The 23,757-nt window shown below is 34.8% G+C and overlaps 1 protein-coding gene across 1 annotated transcript in view; it reads left to right on the top strand.

Moving 5' to 3' along the window:
• The first annotated feature begins 4,801 nt into the window (after positions 1 to 4,801).
• Positions 4,802 to 23,757, top strand: part of Magi (membrane associated guanylate kinase, WW and PDZ domain containing protein magi) — a 569,393-nt gene continuing 550,437 nt past the window's right edge. The window contains exon 1 of the mRNA XM_090385296.1: positions 4,802 to 5,419. Within this exon, the coding sequence (XP_090241422.1) occupies positions 5,062 to 5,419 (358 nt within the window). The 5' untranslated portion in view covers positions 4,802 to 5,061. The remainder of the gene's footprint in view (positions 5,420 to 23,757) is intronic.

Consider the following 23,757-nt stretch of genomic DNA (forward strand, 5'->3'; position numbering starts at 1 on the left):
GCTCACATCTGGTGAGTATGGGCTTAGCACACCCAGGGTCCTGAGCTGGACATCATCATTCTTCTTTTTCTTGGTGATTCCCTTCTACTTCTCTCTCTCTCTCTGGGTAATTTGGAAAAAAAAATTTTTTTTAATTTTTTTTGGCTGTTGCAGCATAAGCCTCAGGCTTCCTTGTACCATATGGCTAATGATAATAATAATAATAATAATATATTTTTTAAAATGTTTATTTAGGTTTCGAGAGGATCTATATATTTTTAGATCCTCTCGGAACCTATATATGTACAAAAGTATCATATTAAGCCCGAAAAATAATTCATCAATCCATAAATTGCGTGTTGTCAATTTACCTGTTTCGGTGACAAAAATCACGAGTTTCCAGGAAATCAAATCAGAGAAAAAACCGTTGCCATTCACGGCTGAGACCAACTAACTCAGCCACTGAGTGAAAAAGTCCATAAAAGTTTCTTGCGTCACTGACAGACAACGAATCACTGTCTACTTTCTAATTCACAGTATTCGAACGCGGACTTTTCTAACCGATGCGAGAGAACACTGACTATAACCACTGTGCCCTGATTTAGTATAGTTACTGTACTATATGTACTATACTACAGTACATACAAGCGCAAAGTATGCTAACGTATAGCGCATTGACGAGGGTGGGGAGAATCGTCCATACAGGCAATTGAGTGGTCGCCTAACCGCCAATGTGGGATGTAAGAATATCGACGCGTAACATTGTTCACCAAGAAAGTTTGCAAAGAAAAAATTGTTTGCCACGCGCGTCGATTTCTTGGCTGACGTAGGGCTCGAGTTACTACAAGTTGGTCAAGAATTTTAATACTATTTTAAATACTATGTAACACGATGAGCTGAGCGCTGTTGCAATGTCGAAAAATGAAATTGTGCACTCTTCTATCCATTGCGTGAATTTTCCTAAGTATAAAAGGATATCCATTATTTCTTTCTTTATTTTTTGTGTGCTTATATCGCACGAAGATCTAAATGCTATCGATCTTGCAGCCTATACTGAGCTTGGAATAGACCGGAGCACCTTTTTGGTTCCCGTCTCTTCCAAAAGGATCATGATGGAACCACCACCGTGCTTGGCTGGCACTAAACAACGTGGAGTTTTATTTCAGTTTATCGTTTCACATAAACTCTACGCTTGGATCTAAAAATTTGAAATTTGGATTCATTCGTCCACAGTGCGCTTTTCCATTCTTCAATTGTCCACAGTGCGCTTTTCCATTCTTCAATTGTCCAACGTTGATGGCTCTTAGCCGAAGCCAACCGTTTCTTTCGATTTTAATAAGGGTTTTCGGACCTTTACACGGCCATGAAGATGTGCTTGTCTACGACGAAGTTTTACAGTGGACGTAGACACGAGAGTTTCTCTGTTCCTATTGAACTCTGCTCGTATTTCAGGTGCAGTGAGTCATCAATTGGATTTAGAAATCAGTTTTACGGTCTTATCTTATGCTTCCGTTGTAACGCGCGGTCGTCCTTATCGTGGTTTGTTCTTTAAATTGCCAGTCTCCTTGAATCGTCGAATGTTATTTTGTACTCCTTTAAATGAAACACCTAGTTTTTTTACCAGTACTCCTTGTGGAATAACTTTCTTTATACAGGTTATAATAGCACTTCTCTTTTCAACACTCAGTTTCTTATTTCTTGCTACGTTTATCACGAAACACAAAACTTACAACAAACAGTGTGACAGAATGACGGATGTTCGATTTTATAAGTTACAGCTCTTACTCCTCAATTATTACTAAACACTAGCATCATCTACAATCTATTAAAATTCCACATTCGGGAGCCTTCTACCCCTTTCTGGAATATTCTTAAATATTCTAAAATTTCTTGAATATTTCTTAAATATTATTTAAGTTTCTTTGATTTATTTGTAGATAATAGAAAGTATTTTAATACAAATTGGTAAACAAGCGGGTTCTATTTTAATAAAAACTTTGAAAATGAAGAGAAATGAAACGTGATTCCAGTTTGGAATGTAGAGAGAGAGAGAGAGAGAGAGAGAGTCTTTTATTGCACCAACTTCAATGGTGACAGTTACATGATTGGATCTTGTTGCAATGTCTCTTCACAGCCAATAGGCCAGGGGTTAACACTTATAGAGATGATAACAAGCAGATATAGTACAGAAATAAATAAATTGCCATTAAGTGATATAGGACATAAAACAAATTAAATGAAATAACATCAGATGACGTAAGACATTAATAAGATGATACAATGACTTCCATAATGGCATTAGGTTACATAAAAATATTAAGATGACATAAAAATTACATTAAACAAATACTGGTGTAACGTAACATTTAGATTAAATTAACAAAATGACACTTGAAAAGTCCCTGTTTTCGCCTTCACAGCTCGTGGGAGAGAACAGCATGAACAAAGGCAGTTGATGGACACACCGCTGGCTCCTTTCCCGGTATGCTCAGTAATTAATCGGAGCATTAAAGTGGCGAGTGCAGGCATGTTGGCTTGGATGCGATGATGAGAAGGCTTTTCATTTAGCAGACTGTCCGGACAGTGGTTGGCTATTCCTTACTGGAGGGAACCAGAGGTGAATTTGCATTTCACTAGATTGATTCGAGGACGCTCTCTGTCTACGCTGAGTGATTAGAGGGCATGGGATGTGTGGGATCCAGAATCCTCTTCCTATAGTGTCGGTTAACAGCAAATTTCTCTAAGTCGGCATCGATGCCCTGGAGTCTTCCGAGCATCTGGTAGGGTAGGAAGCGATCTGATAAGTGGAGGCCTGAGTGAAGAGGGCAAATTGTTGGGGTGGCTCGGAGCTGGGAAGGTGGAATCCTTCAGCCACAGAGATCCCAGAATGAAGGAGATGTGATGAGACCGGTCAGCATCTTTATTGTGATTACCAGTCTCCTTTGTTCAATGAGAGATGGCAGCCTGGGAATTCCTAGGGCCAGAGCCATTTCAGTCGTATGGGCTTGGGGTGGTACCTGTGTTTGTAGGTTACCCACTTGAGGGAGCCAGTACTTGCTGCCCAGATGGGTTTTGTGTTCGTGGGTGCTGCCGACACCCAGATTTCTGCTGCATAAAGTAACGGGAGGGGGGGATATATGATGGTCCTGACATATTTTGTTGCGGTAACCTTGTCTGAGACATAATGAAGGTGCTGCTTCGTTCTCCATTTCAGGTGTGCCGATTGCCTGATGAGTTTTTCGATGTTATGGTTAAATGTCAGCTTGGTGTTAAAAACCACCCCCCAAATCTAAATGGCATGAAACAGGAAGTATGGACACTGCATTAATCTTTGGCGAGATGGTTGTGGGCTCTTTCTTCAAGCAGTAGAGCATGCACTCAGACTTTGCTGGGTTGATATTAAGGCCAAATTATTTGAGGTAGCCTACTAGTGTGAGGAGCACACTGTTAATTTCCTCTGTGATCATATTGGGGTCTGCATTTGTTTGAATGGTGGTCAGCACTTTTAAATCGACAGCATAAGAAAATATATCTGGTCTCTGGATTATAAAAGGGGAGATAATGGCAGTAAGGAGGAGGCTGGAGAGGACTCTCCCCTTGTGGTACTCCTGAATATATTTGCTTAGTATTGCTTTTGTCAGAATTATGAAGTATGATTGTATGGTTCTGAAGGAGTGATGAGAGTGTACATTCTTAATTATTATAAATAGATTTTTACCAACGTTCCGTTTCATAAAATTTTACATTTCGATCCCTGGGTCATAGGTCATAGGAGTGACAAATACTGGAACCTGCAAGTGTACCTGGATTTTAGGTGCACAGATGATTTCGGCTCCCCTACTCCGTTTTTTTTTGTTATAGCTATATTATAACAAATTAAGATACGTTTTGGGATCCCTTCTGTATTGGGGCCTGGGTGTGTCGCATCCAGTGCATCCCCCATTTGCACGACCCTGTAGAAAAATGTGGTCACTGATGTGACAAAATTATGGAGAGATCAAGATCCCCCCAGTTTCCACGTATGGATGTGAATGATGGAATCTGAAAATAGTTGCCAGGAAAAAAATTGAGGCATTTGAAATGTGGTGCTACAGGAGAATACTGCGGTTTTCTTACTTGAATCGAAGAACAAATGAGTGGGTATTGAATAAAATTGGGAGGCCTAAAATTCTTCTTCATAGCATCAACAAAAGAAAACTCAAGTTCTTTGGTCATATAGTAAGAAGGGAAACTTTCTGTTAAAGAATATAATGGAAGGAAAAATTGAGGGGAAGAGGTGCAGAGGAAGCCCTGCAACTAGGTGGAAGGATGGGATCAGTGGACTTCTGGGCATGACACTTTGCGATGCTGCTGCTCGTAGAGCACATAATTGATGCAGTTGGAGGAATTTGTTGCTGGCCGCAACAGCTTCTCAGGGAGCTACGTGACTGGAAGAAGAAGAAAAATGTACACATTTTAAATATAACATTTTCAAATTGGCTTATTCCATATATTCCTGGTTAAGTTTAATCGATTACTATATTAATTTCTTGTATTTTCTGTTTATGGTAATGAAAACATTTAATAATATACAGTTAAGTTAGTAACATACAGTACAACTTATTTGAACAATTTGAGTTTTGGAATTACGTTTGAAAAATGTTTACGCATGCGCCCTAAGAAACTGAATGGTTGGCGAGCGACGATACTCCGTGATAGGGTTTGAATTTACCGCAGCAGGTGCTGACGTTGTACGATACTATGAGTGGTATGAATGTTGGGGAAAACTTAATTGCAGTTTTAACCTTGTTTGTTAATATATCTGCAGGAAGAAAAATATTGCAAAGTACGGATTTATGTAAAGTATGTCTTCCAAAAGGATGAAGCAATCTCTGTCCAAGAGCCGTGCTCATAATTTGTATCGTAATATGGATAGTGACTGTCGCATTGTGCTTGATAATTCTAAGGATGTTTGCTTGTGATCATCGGATTGTTTTCGCTAAGCCTAACTCTCGATCTAAGATATCGAAAAGGGTGTGATCATTAATGATGCTTGACGTTAAATGCACCCGACGTGGCATTATCCGTGACGGATGGTTGTGAATGATGTCGAAATCGTCTCTTAAAAGACCTGTCACTCCAATCACAAACGGAAAAGATTTTGTTACTGGAGTTAAAGCTCACTGGATTGTTAATGTGTATGACTGTGTAGTGTGTATTGGTCCAGAAGGAACGCTTAACCTTCCTGTTGAAGGTGGTTCCGACAACGGGGAATTCGCATTTTTTGGGGAACTTATTCAAGATCGAATCACCTACCTCAGTGGTCGAATTGAAGAGGGTGATGTTATTTTGGAGATACAAGGACAAAAAGTTGCAGGGTTTACCCAGAGAGACGTCGTGGCGTGGTTAAATCATTGCTGTCGTAATGGTAGTCCTGTTAGTATCAGAGCAGTAAGAGGAGGTAAGTTTCGTGTTCAGTGTCATCTAAAATCCCTGAATGATGTGAAAGAACTGTAAGTGTATTTTAAAATTCATTTTTAAATAATTTTTCGTATAATGGTACCATAGTACCAATAATTATGTTACTTCCACTTTAAGAAGCCGTCTATGAAAAATGTAATAGAATATTTTTGAAAAACATTGTTGCCAATTTTGCCTTAAAATTAATTTATTCGAGAAATATAATAGGCACATTCTCTATTCTTCTATTGTATTAAGCTTTGTTTATATATACGTACATGCACAAATCAAGTATATAATATAGTAACTCACCAGAATGACAACGAAAGCTGACAACATTATTTGTATTGTCACGATTCTCAAAATGAGATTTATTGCATAATGGATTAAAAAAAAAAAAAAAGTGAGAAGTGGATTTATTTATTTTTACTAATGTTAGTAAAAAAAACTGCAGTTATAAAACGATATTATGCACAATGTTTACTTGCTATAATTATCTTCATGATAATATTGCGCATAAAATTGATTCCCACTGTCTGTGCAGATAAGGTAGTCAGTTGAATAGATGCCAACCGAATTTGTTTCATGGTAGTGGTTTTAATAAAAGTAATTTTGAGCCTCTTTCCAGACATTGAAGATGGAACTTTAAGATGAGATGGTGCGACTCAGTCAGAAATCTGTATTGTGTATCTTTTGATATCTTGCATTCGTACCACATGATTGCGTGGTTGAAAAACTTGTTTACATTTACAGTTCTCTTCATGCTTGTATGCATAGTGATATGTACATAATAGTAATAACTCTTATAGTATTAACGATAGAAACTTGAATGTGATTATTTTTCTTGCTAGATAAATAATGTGAAAAGTACACTTTCAGTTCACAGTTGTGAGATTCTTGGATTTATATCTGATTGAAAATCAATTTTTATTCTAGGAAATTTTTTTTTTTATTTTATTTATTTAATCTTAAAGAGAAAGAAATGGGTCTGAGATCAGGGAAGCTACTAAGTAGTAGATACTATTTCTGAAAAATGTTCTCATTTCTTCAGTATGGAGAAATTATTCAAGGCCTCTTTGATCAGAACTGCAATTATCCAATTTCACACATAGGGAGCAGGAATCCATGAGTTTATATATGGCATGTGAACACACAGATATAATACACAAAACAAGCAGTATTTCTGGGGCATCCATCTGACTAACTGATGTGCCAGAAAGAATTCTCAAGAACATCTCTTAATTTGAGAGTGATAATTATTTTTAATATAAACAACTACCATGATTTTAAAACTACTCCAGGAAGGTTTGTGCAATATTGCTTTTACTACATTTTTGAGCTATATATCCCAGTCCTTTTTGAATTTCTTATCAATATCCCTTTTCCTTTTCAACTACAACTTTTCTTATCTATACCTAAGGGTGTGCTGGTAGGAGCTTGCATGAACCTCTTGTTAAATTTTTGGGGATTATCCAATTCCATTATAAAAAATTACTTTGATAAAATTTAACAGACTATTTAACTTTGGCCTTAGGTGAAATTCTTCTTGAGCAAGCCCCTTGTTACCAAATTGGCAGCACACTACTATACTGCCTATGCCCTCACCCCCCTACCTTTTTCTCATATATATATATTTGTATATATACACCACTCATTGAGAAATGCTGTCATAAAATATTATCCATATCATGGTTTGATCTTGCAGCTCTTTGATAATGGCAGAATATGTTAACTTGCGGTACCAATGCCATGACCAGTATGTTATTTTGTAAACCTATTCATGTTTAAACTAAATCAAGCCTTAATTTTCTATATTTTTTGCCCTTCACCATAAAAGAGTTATTCACAGAAGTTCACTAAATAGAGTAAATGTAGAAGAAATAACATTATCAGGCCCATTATATAATAGTGAAACATTCCATCTTGTGTTTCACTATATTATAGCCTTACTTGCTAATATGGCAATAAAACCTAAACCAACCAACCAACCAACCAGCATTATATACTCCACTATGTTTACTATACTGTACTGTACTGTTTTGGAGCACACCTTGCAGGAGTTGAATCCACTAGATCAGGGATCACAAATTAATTTTCTTCATGGTTTGGATCCTTCATTAGTATAAAATTATTCCTTTTGTTAATTATTACAGAATACTTAAAGATAATATTTATAATTATATTGCAAATGTATACATTAATGAGAAAAATCAAAACTTGTTATATACTTAATTAAAAGTACCATACACATACCATGCACAGCAAACTATGAACACATCCATTAGAAAATTCTGTTTGACTGCTATCCCTTGCTTGCAACTACAACAGATCTACATATAAGTAGAAATGTGCCTCCCACTATTTACTAATATCATACTTGTTAGATAATACAGTGTTCTCTAACATATATATATAAATTCTGTTCACTCTCACTTTAATCCTTACATAAACAAATATAAGTCATTGAGTTAAGCTCTCATCAGCAGTTGCTAAACACTAGGTGGTAATTAGATGACTGGCCAATGAGACATTTGTTATGTCAGGATTAAAGCTAAGGTGAACAGAGTGTAGTTAGATTGTATAGGTGGGCAACAGTAAGAGTTACTGTTTGCTTCAGTAGCCCTTCATTTAATTATTAAGTTGTATTATAAAATAAAATTATCTATATTTCATAAGTTTTATGGCAACAGCAACAGTAACAGCAACAGTTTTATGGCAACAACAAAGAAAGCATTCAGTATAGTGATGGGCAAAATGGGTCTTTTGACTTGGCTAAATGATTTGCAGAAAAATCACATCAGTCATTGAGTGATTTTAAAGTGTCGCCATTCAGAATACAGATAAGCCATGAGCAAGGTTTTGTATGCAAATCTATGTAACACACTAACTTTTGAATTGTGTTTAGGATACTAACAGCTCTGATAAAAATGGTTCCATCCCCTGGTTATGGTCACATCTCTTCCCCATTCCTATAATATATACTGAGATTGATTTAAAAGGGTTTATTTTATTTTTGAATTTGTTAATTTTACAATTTTATATTAAAATTGTAAACAGAAATGAGCTAGAAATGTAAAACTTTTATTTTATTGAAAAAATCAGGCAGGTGAACAATTTATCTTCACCTTCATTGTGAAAAATGTTATCCTATTTTTACTTATTAGATCATTAAAATTATGCTCATGGTAACTACAGACACCTACAAGACATGAAACTGATTCCAGAAAATATGGTTACATATTTAAAGAGGGGGTGCATTATCTGCAAAAATAAACAAAATAAATTTTAACTTGTTTGCACTTCATTAAACAATGTAGCAAATACAAATCAAATGATCAGTGATTGGAGGACCAATTGAAACAACACAAAAGAAAGATGCTATGCAAAGTGTTAATACTATATTCTTCAAAAAATTCAACTCATGATTCCTTGATTTGTGAGATATCCGAAGATATAGGTCTGAGTGGAGATGTTGAATTCGTTGAAAATAAAAGCAGAATAAAGAGAAGTGATAGCCATATATTATTGAAAGAAATGAGTAATAAAAATCCATTTTGTGAAATTGGGGAAAACAGGGTTATGTAATATATCAGTTGGTTTGCCACCAACTAAAAGCATATCTGCACTCTACTTAATTTAATGGAAAGTGGCAAGAAATCACTTGCAGATTTTGAAGTACATTGGTAAAAAAATGGAACAAAAGTATATTTGATCAAATTCTAAGGGTTTCATTTAAAAATTTTAAGATGGTGGAAAAGTAATTAATTACAAAATGCATAAAAAAAAGTCTTCAACAAATCCTTATACCTTCAATATGGTGTGACTTTGATCTTTCAGATCTCATTTCTTTTGATTATTGCCATACCCCAAAGCACCAGCTGATATAGATGGCTTTTATTAAAAATCTATATATCTGTGAATGAAATCAAGAGCTGGTATGACTGCATTAGACTTACATAAGGTTCATTTTGTTGATACCAGTTCCAAGTATACATATTTTTAATGGAATATACTATGCATACTATTCAACTGAAGAAACACATTTAACAAATTTTCTGAAACCTATTTTGAAGTCATAAATTCCACTTTTCACAGCCTGACGTATGCAGAATTGATCTGGTTTTCAATATGTATTATGCTTTGAGTTCAGGTACAAAGTTCCCAAGACTGTTAAAATTTCTTAGTCAATACGAAAAACAAAAAAGAGCTAATTAATTTTCTTTGCAGCTAAAATTTCTGAGAGATTTAAAATTTGTTGAAGACCCTTTTTTTTATTTTTCTAAGCATCTCATGAAGCTAGGATAAACCAATGGATAACAATAATAAAACTAAAATATTGGATATGCACCAATGTAAACCATATTATTGAGTATTGCTGATATGAAGGTGGAAAATGGCATTTGAGGTTTAACAGTTATAAATGCAAGGTAATACATTTGGGTAGCAATAACACACCATCTGGGTTGTATCTAACTTGAGTTAGTAGAGTACAAAAAAGATCTGGAGGTAATTGTATAATTACCTCCAGATTTATTGAAAGAAATGAGTAATAAAAATCCATTTTGTGAAATTGGGGAAAACAGGGTTATGTAATATATCAGTTGGTTTGCCACCAACTAAAAGCAGACAAGCTGGCTGCCAGAATAGCTTATGTAGTTTTGTCAGTGATATACAGGAGCATAGCCAGCTCGTGCCAAGAGGTGATAATCACATTGTATAGAGCAATAGTTAGGCCACATCTGGAATACTGCATACAGGTTTGGAAGCTTCTTTTTAGGCAGGACATAAATCTGTTAGAAAAGGTGTGGAGATTAGTAACAAGATTAGTTGAAGGGCATTCTTATAAAGAAAGAGTGGAGTTCTGTAAATTGCAGTTTTTAGAAACTAGCCATCTCCATCGTGACCTTATTTGAAGTGTACAGCTTTAAAAGGTTAAGGTAAACTGAAAGCAGATGGCATCTTTACCTTTTCTCAGATGAAATACACAAGGAGGCATAAATATAAATTGGAAAAGGATGGTTGTAGAGTAGATGTGTGGTTCACATTCAGCCAGAGAGTAATCAGTTGTTGAAATGAACTTACAACTAATGTGGAGGTGGTTAGTTTGAATAAATTGAAGGGAGGTGTTTTTTTTGTTTTTTTTTTTATGCCATTTTCTTGGTTAAACTTCAGGAAATATATAAAATGCAAATAACTGTAGCATTCATTTTCCTCAAGCTAATTGGAGTGACCAAATTACAATGGTGAACATTTTATATAACATAATTAATATTTGGCAATAATTACTTAGGGAGTGATAAGTGTTTTTGCAAATTCTCTTAATTTAATGTGTGACATAAAAAAAAAATTGAAAAATGAATGCCAGATGACAATGGTTTTTACTGTGTTATATACATCCAGCCATTTCTTTATACAAATAGTGTCACTACAAATAGTATTACAAAAGAAATTCTTATCTAAAATCTACATGGTTTCACACTTGATATTACTCCTCTGTAGTATAATCTTTATAATATAACAAGCATAAAACCTAGTGACATTAGAACTTTTCCTAGCTCCAATACACTTATCCCAGATTTTTATTTCTTAATTTCTCATTTTCAGGAATGCATTGTTGTGACTGGTAAAATTTAATTTTAACAGTTTACTTTTTTTTTTTAATCACAACTTTAATGTGTATTTGAATGATTTCAGAATTTAGTATTTGTTTTTGATAACAGAAAAGTTATGCAAGAAATGCTGCTTATATGCTGTAACAAAGTGAGTTTTAAAATGATACATCACTCTAAACTGCATTGATTCAAAACTGAGAGACTAAGGACAGTCCCACTAAAGCAGTTGCTCAAAGTATCCTCTGGTAAACTTAGACACACTATGTGGATGTGTGGATACACTATAGTTCTTCCTGCATTTGATGGACTGCCGTTTCTTATTTTGTGGGATTCTATCAAGTATAAATGCATTACTTCTTCCTTGTTATATGCCATTTACACAATAACTGAGTAAAGCTATTGAGCTCTGTTTAATTAGTGTTTTAAACTGGAAATGATGATTAAAAATAAAATAATAAAAGTTTGTGCATATTTGAGAAAATGTTTCTAGACTTCATGAAAAAGACCTTGGGGTAATTATGCAGTGATATTGAAATTTTATGAGCAGTGCAGACAAGGCTGCAAGAGTAGCCCATGTTGTCCTGTCAATGATATACACGAATTTTTCTAGCAGGGATAAGGAAGTGATTATCCCCTTGTATAAGGCATTGATCAGGCCACACCTTGAGTACTGTATACAGGTCTGGAGGCGTGTAGTTTAGGAAAGATGTAGAGCTGTTGGAACGAGTACAGAGAAGGGCAACGAGATTGGTGAATGGAACAAAGGGTTGCTCGTATGAAGAAAGGCTTAAGTTCTGCAGATTACAGTGTGTTCTGTGAGGTGATCTCTTTGAGGTGTATAAGGCCTTGAATGGTTTGAGCAAGCTCAATCCTGATAGGATTCTTCCTCTTGCCCAGATTAATTGCCTGAGAGGACATAAATTTAAATTGAGGAGAGACAGTTGTAGAATAGATATGCAGAAATTTGCCTTTAGCCAGTCGGTGGTTGATTGTTGGAACAAACTTCCATCTGTCATTGTGGAAGTTGATAGCTTAAATAAATTCAAGGACAAACTTTTGGGGTGAATGGCTTGATGAAATGGGAAGTTTATTTATTTATTTATTTATTTATTTATTTTTTTTTAGGACTGATGCTGTATAAGCTTGCTATCTTGCATCATATGCCTCTACTAATGCTAATCATTCTGTGGCAAAAGATTAAAAAATTAAAAGTTATTAATGGCTTACAATATCTTCTTCTGGTGTGTTCCTAAATGCTAGTCTGTTCCTAAAGAAAGAATTTCTTGTCAAATTGAGACTAAATGTGAGAAATTTCAATAAAAGATCAGTTTTCTCTTGGCAGTCAAATACTATGCCAGCAACTTTCATACTGGTGGGACTGTTAACAACGTAGTAAACTTGAGTAATATCCTATTATGCAAGGTCTAAATACTATAAATGCTTATTATATTGGAAATAATTACCCGGATATCAGTGTGAAGGAAGGATCAAGATCTAGCATCCCACATGCCACAAAGGAATGAGTGAGCCTCTGTGACAGCAGCTAATATCAGATGATTCTCATCAGCAGTGCCATATCACTACTTTGCTTAATTGAGACTTAAATGGGCAAAAGCTGTTTGGCCTCCAAAATAAAATTTCATTTTTTGCATCTCTTCTCTCATGCAATAGGAGTCATCTTTTGAGATTATGTTGGGCATCATGGTGAAACACAACATTCCTTGCAACTTTAAATAAAATTATTTATTTTCCACTAGTTCTGTGATACCATGTAGATGCTGTTAATGGGCAATCAGCTTGCTTTGTATTTTAGACTTAAATTTGTAAAGTTTTTTTCCCCCAGCTTGTTTTAATAAACTCAATCATTTTTTGCCTTTAAAATTTATGTGGAGTGCAATGTTGTTTTATCTGTTACTACAATTATTTAAAATTATTTTTTTGTGCAGTAGCTGTTAGTCTATAGGAGAGAAAGCTGATTGTTAATGGTATAGGAAGCATCTGGATCAGCTAGTGAATAATTTTATTCTACTCTGCCAGCTGTGCCACTAGAGAAAATCTGAGTAGTATGTAATGATGTTGGGGAGGAACCTGCCATGGCTACTTTATATTCAGGAGTTTGGTTTACCTGACTGTGTACATATATTTAAAAATTTCATCAGTTTGTTCTACATGTTCTCCCCTCTCCACAACTTTTACCTCAACTATATCAATGCATTATGAGTAGTCAGACTAACACAGTGGTTTTCAACCTTTTTTTAATAACGGCACCCCTAAGTAATTTATTTTATTTTGCGGCACCCCTACTCAATTTTCTCAATATATATATGAAATATTAAAAATATAAATGTTATATGATATTTATTACAATAATTATATTATTATTATAATAAATATCATATAACATTTATATGATATTTATTTATTACATTTCATAATACAAATTATATATATACAGTATATAATTTTATTCTTTATATAGAGGTACTAAGTAAACATCAATTATAAATCACCACAAAATTAAAAAGATACTGTACACATTTTTATAATGAAATAAACATATAAATTAAAAAATAATAATAAGTTTAAGTAACTTAAACCCAAATTACGTGGCACCCCTGGAATGTTGTTTTGGCACCCTGGTTGAAAACCACTGGACTAACAGAACAAACTTAGTACAAGAGCTAAACCTTCCAAAAACTTCCTAATTGATTTCACAAGTACTTGATCCCATTTCTAATCTCATTGCTCTCCATTTCTATCTGAAATCTTCTAAACCCCACTTTCATTTTCTATAGAATCTCAACTTTCTATTTCCTTCTGTTTTAGATGTGTGAACTGTGTTTGCCCTAGCAATGTTTGTTAGAGACTTATTAATCTAGAATCTTTTCTTTTTGATTTCCTTTTGTTTGAAATTTCTTCACCTCATCTGTCCAGCTAATTTGTTATCTCTACCCTCTCCCGGCTGAATACATCACCAGGAATTTTCACTTTCTTTCTTTGAAATTCGACTTTTCTTTACTAACAGTGAAGTAATGAGCCTTTTTATTGATTTTTTTTTTTTTTTTTTTTTCTGGGCCTTTCTAGTGTACTGCTGATAATTATAATTATTGGTTCAAAATCCATGTTAATGAAAATTACTGAGTATGATAAATATTATGATACAGTTGTGCTAGAGGACACAGCTAAATTACAACCCTATGTTGCATTCTGTGAAGCAGTCAGGGAAGGTAGAATGGTTGATGACTGAAAGCTTGGCAATGGATTGGTTAATATGTGCTTTAGATTCAATTTTCTTCTTTTCCTGTTATGGCATAATGGAAAAGGGATACATACTAGCAGGGTTTTTTTTTTTTTTTTTTTGTAAAATATAAATTTCAAGAATTCTGAGGAAGTCCCACCAGGAAAGGGTGGGAGTTCTCCCTGGGAAAATTTTTAGGAAATTGTGGTATTAACAGCATTAGTAATAATGTGCAACTGGCATTAGTAAATGCCATGTATTTACTAATGCCAGTTTCATTAAAAAAAATTATTTATTTTAAAATAAATACATTTTTTTATTTAGAGATTTTTTTTCTATTTTTATTTCTTTTTCACTTCTGGAATGCCGTTCTGGCACAGTCCAGCAGGGGAAAAAAAAAAAGCCTTGCATACTAGTATCACTAAAGCATTGCAGCAAACATGGAAATTAAAATCAATTATAATACTGACATTTCATTGATCTCACGAAAATGTATGATGTACATACAAATTCTGGAGGTTGTTTGTATTGTCTTTTAAAGGTAAGTTAAGAGATGTGTATGATTTGTTAAACAAAGGGGAGAAGGCAATGTGGTGTGCAGTGCCAGTAGAAACTTAATCTTCACCATGCTGACTGGTTGTATTTTGTGTGAAGGCCTAATAAGAGGTTGATACTGACATTATAAATCCTCCCTTCAAGTTCTGTCCACCCAGTGGCACTGAAAATGGCTTAATTCATTTGTTCCATAAAACTCAATCTCACACATAAAAAAGTTATACTACAAGCTGCTAGGAAGAATATGATTGAAATACTGCTCTACTAACAAAAGGAGACAGTTGTGCTGTTCGTCTTCAGTACATGGAAAAAATCTGTGTTTGCTCTGTGGGATCATATACAATATTCATTATTAAAACCATGCTTGAATATATGTTTGTCTACAATCTTACCCTTGAGATTTTATTTGCAAAGACAAATGTATCATTTGAAAAGTCTTGATGAGGGTGTATATGTTTTTTTTTTTTTTTTGGTGTTGTATAAGTGCTTTACTGTATCATTTGCCACTAGTAATACTAATAATAATCAGTGATTAATTTAAATTTAAAAAATAAATAAATTTTCTGTTTATACTCTGGGACAACCAAATGATCAGAGGAGTTCACAAGATAGACAGAATACAAGAAACAGCACCGTATTCAGTAGTCACGGGCTTGAACCCCGGTCACTCAAGGCACGTGTATTTATGCACCTGCACGCCTGACCACTAGGCGACCTGTCCATCCCCTCCGATGTATATATTCATCGGAGGGGATATATAGTCACTTGTTATTATTAGCTATATGGTGCAAGGAAGCCTGAGGCTTATGCTGCACCAGACATTTGTTTAATTTTTAATTAGGAAATTTTTTAACTGAATAACAGTTCTATTGGGCAGTTTGGCCGTCCATTATAAATAGTTTATCAATGTATACTAGTGTGTATTGCTGTTGTTTTTGCAACCAAATTGTATATTTTGTTGTGAAAAAAACAAAACAAATTATGTTGTAGACATCGAGTGTGCATACCCCCCTATTTTTTTGATTCTGTTGGTAAATAAAAACTTCAGGGAAATGATGTAATTGAGATAGCTTATTACTGGGAATAAAATTTATGGATTAAACAAATTAATCACTGATTATTAGTATTACTAGTGGCAAATGATACAATAAAGCAGTCTTATACAGCATCCAAAAAAACAAACAAAAACATCACCTGTCCATCCCCTCCGATGTATATATTCATCGGAGGGGATATATACTCACTTGTTATTATTAGCTATATGGTGCAAGGAAGCCTGAGGCTTATGCTGCACCAGACAAAAAAAAATTCTTGAGTTACCCTGAGAGAGAGAGAGAGAGAGAGAGAGAGAGAGAGAGAGAGAGAGAAAGTCAAAAGTAGAAGGAAATCACCAAGAAAGAGAAGAATGATAATATCCAGCTCAGGACCCTGGGTGTGCCAAGCCCATATTCACCAGATGTGAGCCCCTGGAGTTCTGCAACAACAGATGGAATTTTTTTCCAACAATTAACCACCAGCTGGCTGAAGACAAACTTTGGCACACCTATCTTGCAAACATCCTCAGTTCAAATTAATGCTCCCTCATATATGTAGTCTTAATGGGAGGAAGAATGCTATCAGTATTGAGCTTGTTAATCCATTCAAAGTCTTAGACACCACGATCAGATAACCTTTTGCAGGTGCCTAGTCTTCCGATGCTGTAGTTTGCAGAACTGAAGCCTTTCTTGGTAAGAGTATCTATCCTTTTGTTCCCCTCACCAATCTCATTGCCTTTTTCTTTATCCATTCCAGCAGATCTACATCCTTCCTAAAATGAGGCCTCCAGACTTGTATACAGTATTCAAGATGTGGCCTAACTATGGTCTTATATAATGGGATAATCGCCTCCTTTTCCCTGCTAGCAAAATTCCTGTATATCATTGGGAAAACCCCACAAGCGGTCCTGGCAACTATATGCAATATACTTCATATGGTACCCATATGCAAGGTACTGCATATGGGTAGCAGTAATCGCAGTATGGACAGATAGGCTGCCATTTCTCAGCCCATCTGCTCAATATTTCTAGAACTTGTTGTAGTAGCATAACTTGATTATGGTTATTAATCACCCTGCCAACCTTTGTATCATCTGCAAACTTAGACATTAAGCCTGTTAAACCGTCATCAATATCATTAATAAATATATAAAACAACAATGGGAGACTATACTAATAACATTAGTCCACAAACAGTGTAGTCCACTGTCTACCTTCTCAAACTCAGCCGTCCCTTTATCCATAGCCTTTTCCTTAATGTCACACTGCTTTAATTTGTACAGCAGTCTTTTATGTGTAACATTATCAAAAGCTTTTTTGAAATCCAAGTATATGATATCAAAATTATTTTTTGTATCCTTTTCCTTTGTGACTGCATTATAATATCCAATCAAATTGGTCAGAAAAGATCGCTAACAGATCCATGCTGCGACTGCAGTATAACTGCACTCCTGTTTAGATGGTAGAGCGTGACTTCTTTAACCAGTGACTCCATTATTTTCCCTGGTGAAATGGGGATACATCATTATTCACACATCTCCAGTCCACAGGAATCCCATTTGAATCCCAAGATATTCTCATAATTATGGTTAAGGGTTTGCCTCTCCTTTGCTGCCTCCTGTATTATAATTGGATAGATCCTATTCGCCTCAAGTGCCTTCTTTTATGTTGCTTTCAGTCTTATAACAGATCTCCCTGGCAGAAGACCAGGAATTATGTGATCTGTTTGTGTGCTATATTCTTTTCCCCCTAATATAATGTCTTTATCAACTGGTTTTAATGTCCTTATCTTGTTTCAGATGTAATAAAGATTTATTTAAATGATCAGTAAGTGCCATTCATCAAGAGGTGCTAATGAGTAATTATATGATGATAGTAGTTTCTCCCTTCATAAATTCAAAAAAATCATGAGTCATTTTATTATTTGTAAGGAGTGTATTGTCAGCAGTAATATTCTTTAAATATAAATAATTGATCTAGACTAACAGTTCATTGGCCTTCTGTATATAAATCAGGTTCATTAAAAATGTTAATCCCAAATATTAATGTAACGTATGATCTGCTTGTATACTACAAATACAAATTAACAATACTTAGAATGCTTGATATGTATTCTTAATGTTCGTCACATAATGAACAATTCTTCAGCTTCCTATTAGTCAGTTTCCTGAGTAAATACCATTCTTGCTGAGAACAAGAACCATCAACTTCTCTTCTTAGTAAAATTCTAGATTATGTATCAAATTATTAGTTTCATCAGTTTTTTAAATATTACTAAATAATCTATTAGGAATATTAGGATAAATTTTAATTTTGCTTTAGTTCTTGAATTATAATTTGTTGTTCATTTTAGCACAAGAATGAGATGTCAATGCACATTGTGTTTCTATAGTAAAACTACTGGGAGGATGATTAGTAATTTATTACTGATGCACAGTGGTTGCACTTGTTATGTTTTACTTTTTTCCTGGCAGTTACTTGTAGTTGGAGGAAAATTCATTATTCCGCATAACTCACTCTTTATTGTTTTACAGTTTAGAAAATGTCACACAACTTATCTTCATGAGTTTATTGGTAACAATATCTTCACCATATCTGGACAATTGGTTAGCAAGATAATCAATAAAAAAATTTTTTCCCATGAAGTATATGAAATATTTAAGTTAAACTCTTGCAATTCTATAAATTATTTTATGGTTATCTTTTGCCCTACCACGAGGTATCTGAGTTAAGACAGTTTACTGTCTAAGGCAGTGCTTCTCAAAGTGGGCAATATCGCCCCTTGGGGAGCATTTGCATTATCCATGGGGGCGTTAGGCATGAAAGGGGGCGACGGGGGGGGGGGGGAGGATGGAGCACCATCAATGATTGGCCGTTACAAGGGTTTTATGGCTTATTTAAAAAATGCTGTGCCAAATATTATTACTGTTCATTGTGTCATTCGCCGTCAGCATTTAGTTGCGAAAAAACTTGGTGATCAACTGCGCAGTTCTCTACAAACTGTTATTACTGCTATAAACAAAATTAAAGCACATTCTTTGAATGATTGTATATTTCGAAAGCTTTGTGATCAAAACAGTGAAGATTTTGAATGATTGCTACTTCACTCCGAGGTTCGGTAGCTCTCAAAAGGCAACTGTCTCAACAGATTTTATGAACTCTTTGATACTGTTGTCGAGTTTTTTGAAGATAGGAACAACAACCTTAGTCATGATCTCAAGAAAATGAAAACTGATATTGCTTATCTTGCAGATTTATTTACTAGATTCAACTCAATGAACTTACATTTACAAGGACAAGATGTAACTTTTATTAAGGCAAAAACTCAAATTTCAGCATTTATTTCAAAATTAAAGCTTTTTATGCGCAACGTAGGACGATGTGAATTGTATCAATTTCCAAATCTGTTGGAAATAGAGAAAAAAGAAAAAATAGCTGATGAAACTCTACTAACTTTTTTGTAATCATCTAGAAATGTTGCACAGAGATATGCAGGAAAGGTTCGAAGATCTCCTTAATTTGAAAATTTCAGATTGGGTTATAAATCCTTTTTTAAATAATGAGGATGGTGAATGTTTTGTAGAAGAATTGATTGAGTTACAAAATGAAGTTGAATTGAAGCCAAAATTTCAAAATTCATAACAGGAATTTTGGTTACAAAAGAAAATCCCTGACTATTATCCTGCATTGTGGGGAATTGTAAAAAAATTACTTATTTCTTTTCCAGCATCATATCTAGTCGAAACCGGTTTCAGTTCTTTATCTCAATTGCTGACAAAACAAAGAAATTGTCTGGATGTTGTTAAACGTGGCAATTTACGACTTCTACTTACAGATATTAAACCTAATCTTGATAAGCTAATAAATCTCCACCAAGCTCATCCATCGCATTAAATATTAAAATATAATTAACTATTTCCATTAATATCATAACTTATTTATGTAATTAACTTTAATTTTTATGACTTAATTTAAGTGACTATAACTGGCTTTATTTATGTAGTTGTAATTGTTTACGAAGAAGGAATAAAGTGCAGTAAATAGTTTTCTTTATAATTCACACACATACAGGCAGGGCTGCATTTACGTTTTTGGAGGCAAACAGACAAATATTCATTTCAGTTATTTAGCTTTACTTTATATTGGTAGGCTAAAAAAAAGCCCTGGCGAGGGCTTTTTTTAGGGGGCGGTGATCCAAAAAAGTTTGAGAAGCACTGGTCTAAGGGATATACAATACTAGCATCTTCTACTCAGTGGTGGAATAAGACTTTTCAGCTTCATTCAACTTTCTACTCTCTTTTTCACACACACACATGCACACAAATTCTTTCTTTAAGATGGCTCCTATTGCCTTGCCCAGTGCACCACAAGATGAAAAAAAAAAAAAATAAATAAATAAATAATTGGTTTACTCTGGACGAGATGTATAAACACCAGTGCAGATGATATTCTACTTAAGTTCTTCAAAGGCTACTCACTGAGAATTTTCCCCACTCAAACTTCAGTCTCTTCTGGATCAGTTTAGGGATCAGTTTCATTAACCTAGATTTGTATTTTTATGGTGTAGTCATGGCACACCATAGCCTTAGTCGCTTCTGCGCCAATAAAATCGAAATCCAACCAACCAACCATTAATCTAGCACAGTCTTGTGTAAACTTACTATAAGAATTGAGTACGCCAAGGAAGCTCCTAACCTGCTTCATGTAGGGGAGGTTTTAGCTTTCAAGATGGCGTCGACATTCTTAGATGTTGACCATATGCCTTGCCTATCCAATGTTTGTCTGCTGTAGATGGATCATACTATCCAGAAATAAATTGCATTTTGAGTATTTAATAGAAGATGGTTCTATCTAAACTTCTTATGACTTCAGTTAACAATTCCTTGTGTTTTGTAAAAGTTTTTGATTAAACTAAATGTTATTCTGATAAACTATGACACTCTTTCCTAGTAAACTATCCAGAATTTCGTTCATGAAATTTTGAAAGGTTTGAGCTGAGTTTTGCACTTCTTGTAGGAGCCTGTAAAGTTGAAATGGTTGTTGAAAAGGTGAAATGTTTCTGACCTTTGTGCTTTATGGGATTTGATAATGTCCTGAATTTAGATTGAGCTTGGAGAACAAGTTAGCCCATTGACACATTGTAAAAGGTCCTCAGCACTATTTGAAAGGAAAGTTGACCAGTACTGTTCTTTTATTCATACCTCTCAAATCCAGTACTGAGGTGCAAGTTTCCATTAGGCTTCTGTATGAGTATATATAGATTGTTCCATTTGGAAGTTGAATGCTCGTTTATGCCTGCCTCTTGATATTCTTTCAATGACATTCAAAGTTTGTCCCTAGAGACTAATGGAGTCTTGTATTGCCTAATATATGCTGGTTTCTTACTAATTACTTGTATTATGTGTTGTACACCAGCTCCCTTCAATGTAGAGATGTCTTCTGAAAAGCACTGTCAGGATAACTAAGATTCAAGTTTAGAGAAACGATCTCAACTCTTCCTTATTAGTCTGAGAAGTTTTAATAAATTTTTTTTGTTATACAGTATTTGAAAAAGTGTCTGATCTCCTCTCTTCATTAACCTAATAAAGTAGCAGCCTGAATTGACAGATTCAATATCTTTTTCGCAATTGGATAATCAACTTCCTACATTTGGATTATCACATCACACTTGTAGTTGCCTCCTTTCAACACTTGTTTTGGTTCAGGAGTCCTTAATCTTTGTCTCAAATTTATATAAGGAGTAGAATTTGCTACATTATCTCTCACTTAAGGATCATGTGAAATTTCACCAGATGAATCTATTTTTACAAATTCCCTTAAAGGGACCCTTATCATGCATCATTCCACAAATAACAACTTTACTGCTTTTGGGCAAAATCATGTTCTTACACAAGGACTTAGCAACAATGTCCTGAAACAGCAGTACACTCATCAAGGATATTTGGGCTCCTGAGTACAGTAAAGTATGGATGAGTTTTTCACCTACTTTCACTTCCAATGTGCTTAGAAAGAAACCACATCATCAGGATGAATCAGGGAAGTGGAATACAAGGAGTCTAAAAGTATAGAACCTCCGACAGAATTTTCTTGTTGTTGCACCATTTTTTAAGAGCTTGGCAATTCAGTTAAACCAACTGATGGTTGTGCAAGAAACTTCTACAGAATTCTCCACTCTAGGGTAATAACATTCTCCTGAGGCATCTTTAGATATTAGTACCTGTCATAATGTTCAATTTGTTTGCATTTGTAACAAGTGACACTTGGTTTTTGAACAAATCTAACATTTGTATTGTTAGCCTGAACATTCTGAAAATACTGGGAATTCATCAAGGATAACTAAGATTTAACTAACATTTATTAATGTTGGCATTTATGAAGGTTAACATTTATTAAGATTAACTAACATTTATTAATGTTGGCATTTATGAAGGTTAACATTTATTAAGATTAACCAACATTTATATTGTTAGCCACAAAATAGCTGATCATTAACCAATTTCAGCTGTTTTGTGGCTTCAAGCAGTTGTCTTGTGAATGCAGCCAAATGCAAGGTCCCACACTTGAAGAGTGGCAATCCCAAAATAACTTATACACTTGGTGGGATTGAATTAAAAAAAGTAGATAAAGGGATTTGGGGGTTGCAATTTAGGCAGACACAAAGTTCTTTATGCAGTGCAGATAGTGGCAAAGAGTGCCCATGGTGTCTTAGTGATGATTTATTGGGTATTTTCTTGTAGAGATAGGGAGGTCATAATCTCACTGTACAAGGCAGTTGTATATCCACACTTAGATTACTGTGTTCAAATATGGAATTCTTCCATCACCTAAAGGGATACATATTCTCCCATCCCTTTAGAATATGTATTATGCAGAGCCTGGTTTATAATGCTCTGAGAGTGAATAATAAAATGATTGAGGGTGAATTTTCACTGTTATAAATGATTTCAGACTAGGAAAAACCATAAATTCAAATTACAGAGGCAAAGGTTTAGATTGGATTGCAGGAAGAAGTATTATCCAGTGAGTTGTTAATAACTGGAATAAATTGTTTCCTTTGGTGGTTGAGGCTGCCAGCTTGAGGAAATTCATAGGTCAGTTGGATAGGTACCTAATGTGAGGAGGGAATCACATAGCCAGTTTATTTTTTTTTTTTTAGAGATTCAAATGTATGGCTAATATTAATACTAGGATGCTCACGTGATACATGTTGGATGCCACATGTGTGTCCATGTATTAATACCTGTCCCAGCTGGATATCAGGGGGATGATTGTGTCCGGCTGTCTGTATGATATGCTCCGTAAACTTTTCTTGTTTTGTGTGTTTTTTATTTAAAGTATTAAGTTCCTATTAGTGCCACCACATAAGGATAGGCCCTTGGACTGCCAGGTGCAAGTACTGTATTATTTGAACGGACAACAGATAAGTATTAAATGAATTTCTGCATGTTCATTCCGCTACTCCATACAAGCGCTTTCAGCCATTATCTTGTAGTTCAACTTATACATGTGTCCAACAGACACTTGACCTTGACCAGGCATTAGAGTTTTGCCTAGCCGCTCTGTTCTTCCCTCCCTACTTAGTCCCCTGCTCCCTGTGGATTTCACTGCAGGGCAACTAAGGCGACCGACTGGTCACAGTGCCTATTGCTTGCTAAACCACAACTGTGGTGATATTAAATTATCTAGTAAAACTACAGTAACTGAATTCAATATGACAAATACTACCTCCTGTCAAAATTCTAACGTCTGCACCATCTGTGGGACCAGCTCTGACCCCATTGTCCAATGTATTGAGTGCAAACAATTAATATGCAATGACTGTACACATTCTGACCTGAAAAAATTAAATAAAAGTCGGCGGAAATCATTCTGTTGTGATAGATGTCGACTCAGAAATTCT

Source organism: Mastigoproctus giganteus, chromosome 11 (assembly GCF_048544385.1).
Source record: "Mastigoproctus giganteus isolate SK-2022 chromosome 11, ASM4854438v1, whole genome shotgun sequence".
Classification (NCBI taxonomy): Eukaryota; Metazoa; Arthropoda; class Arachnida; order Uropygi; family Thelyphonidae; genus Mastigoproctus; species Mastigoproctus giganteus.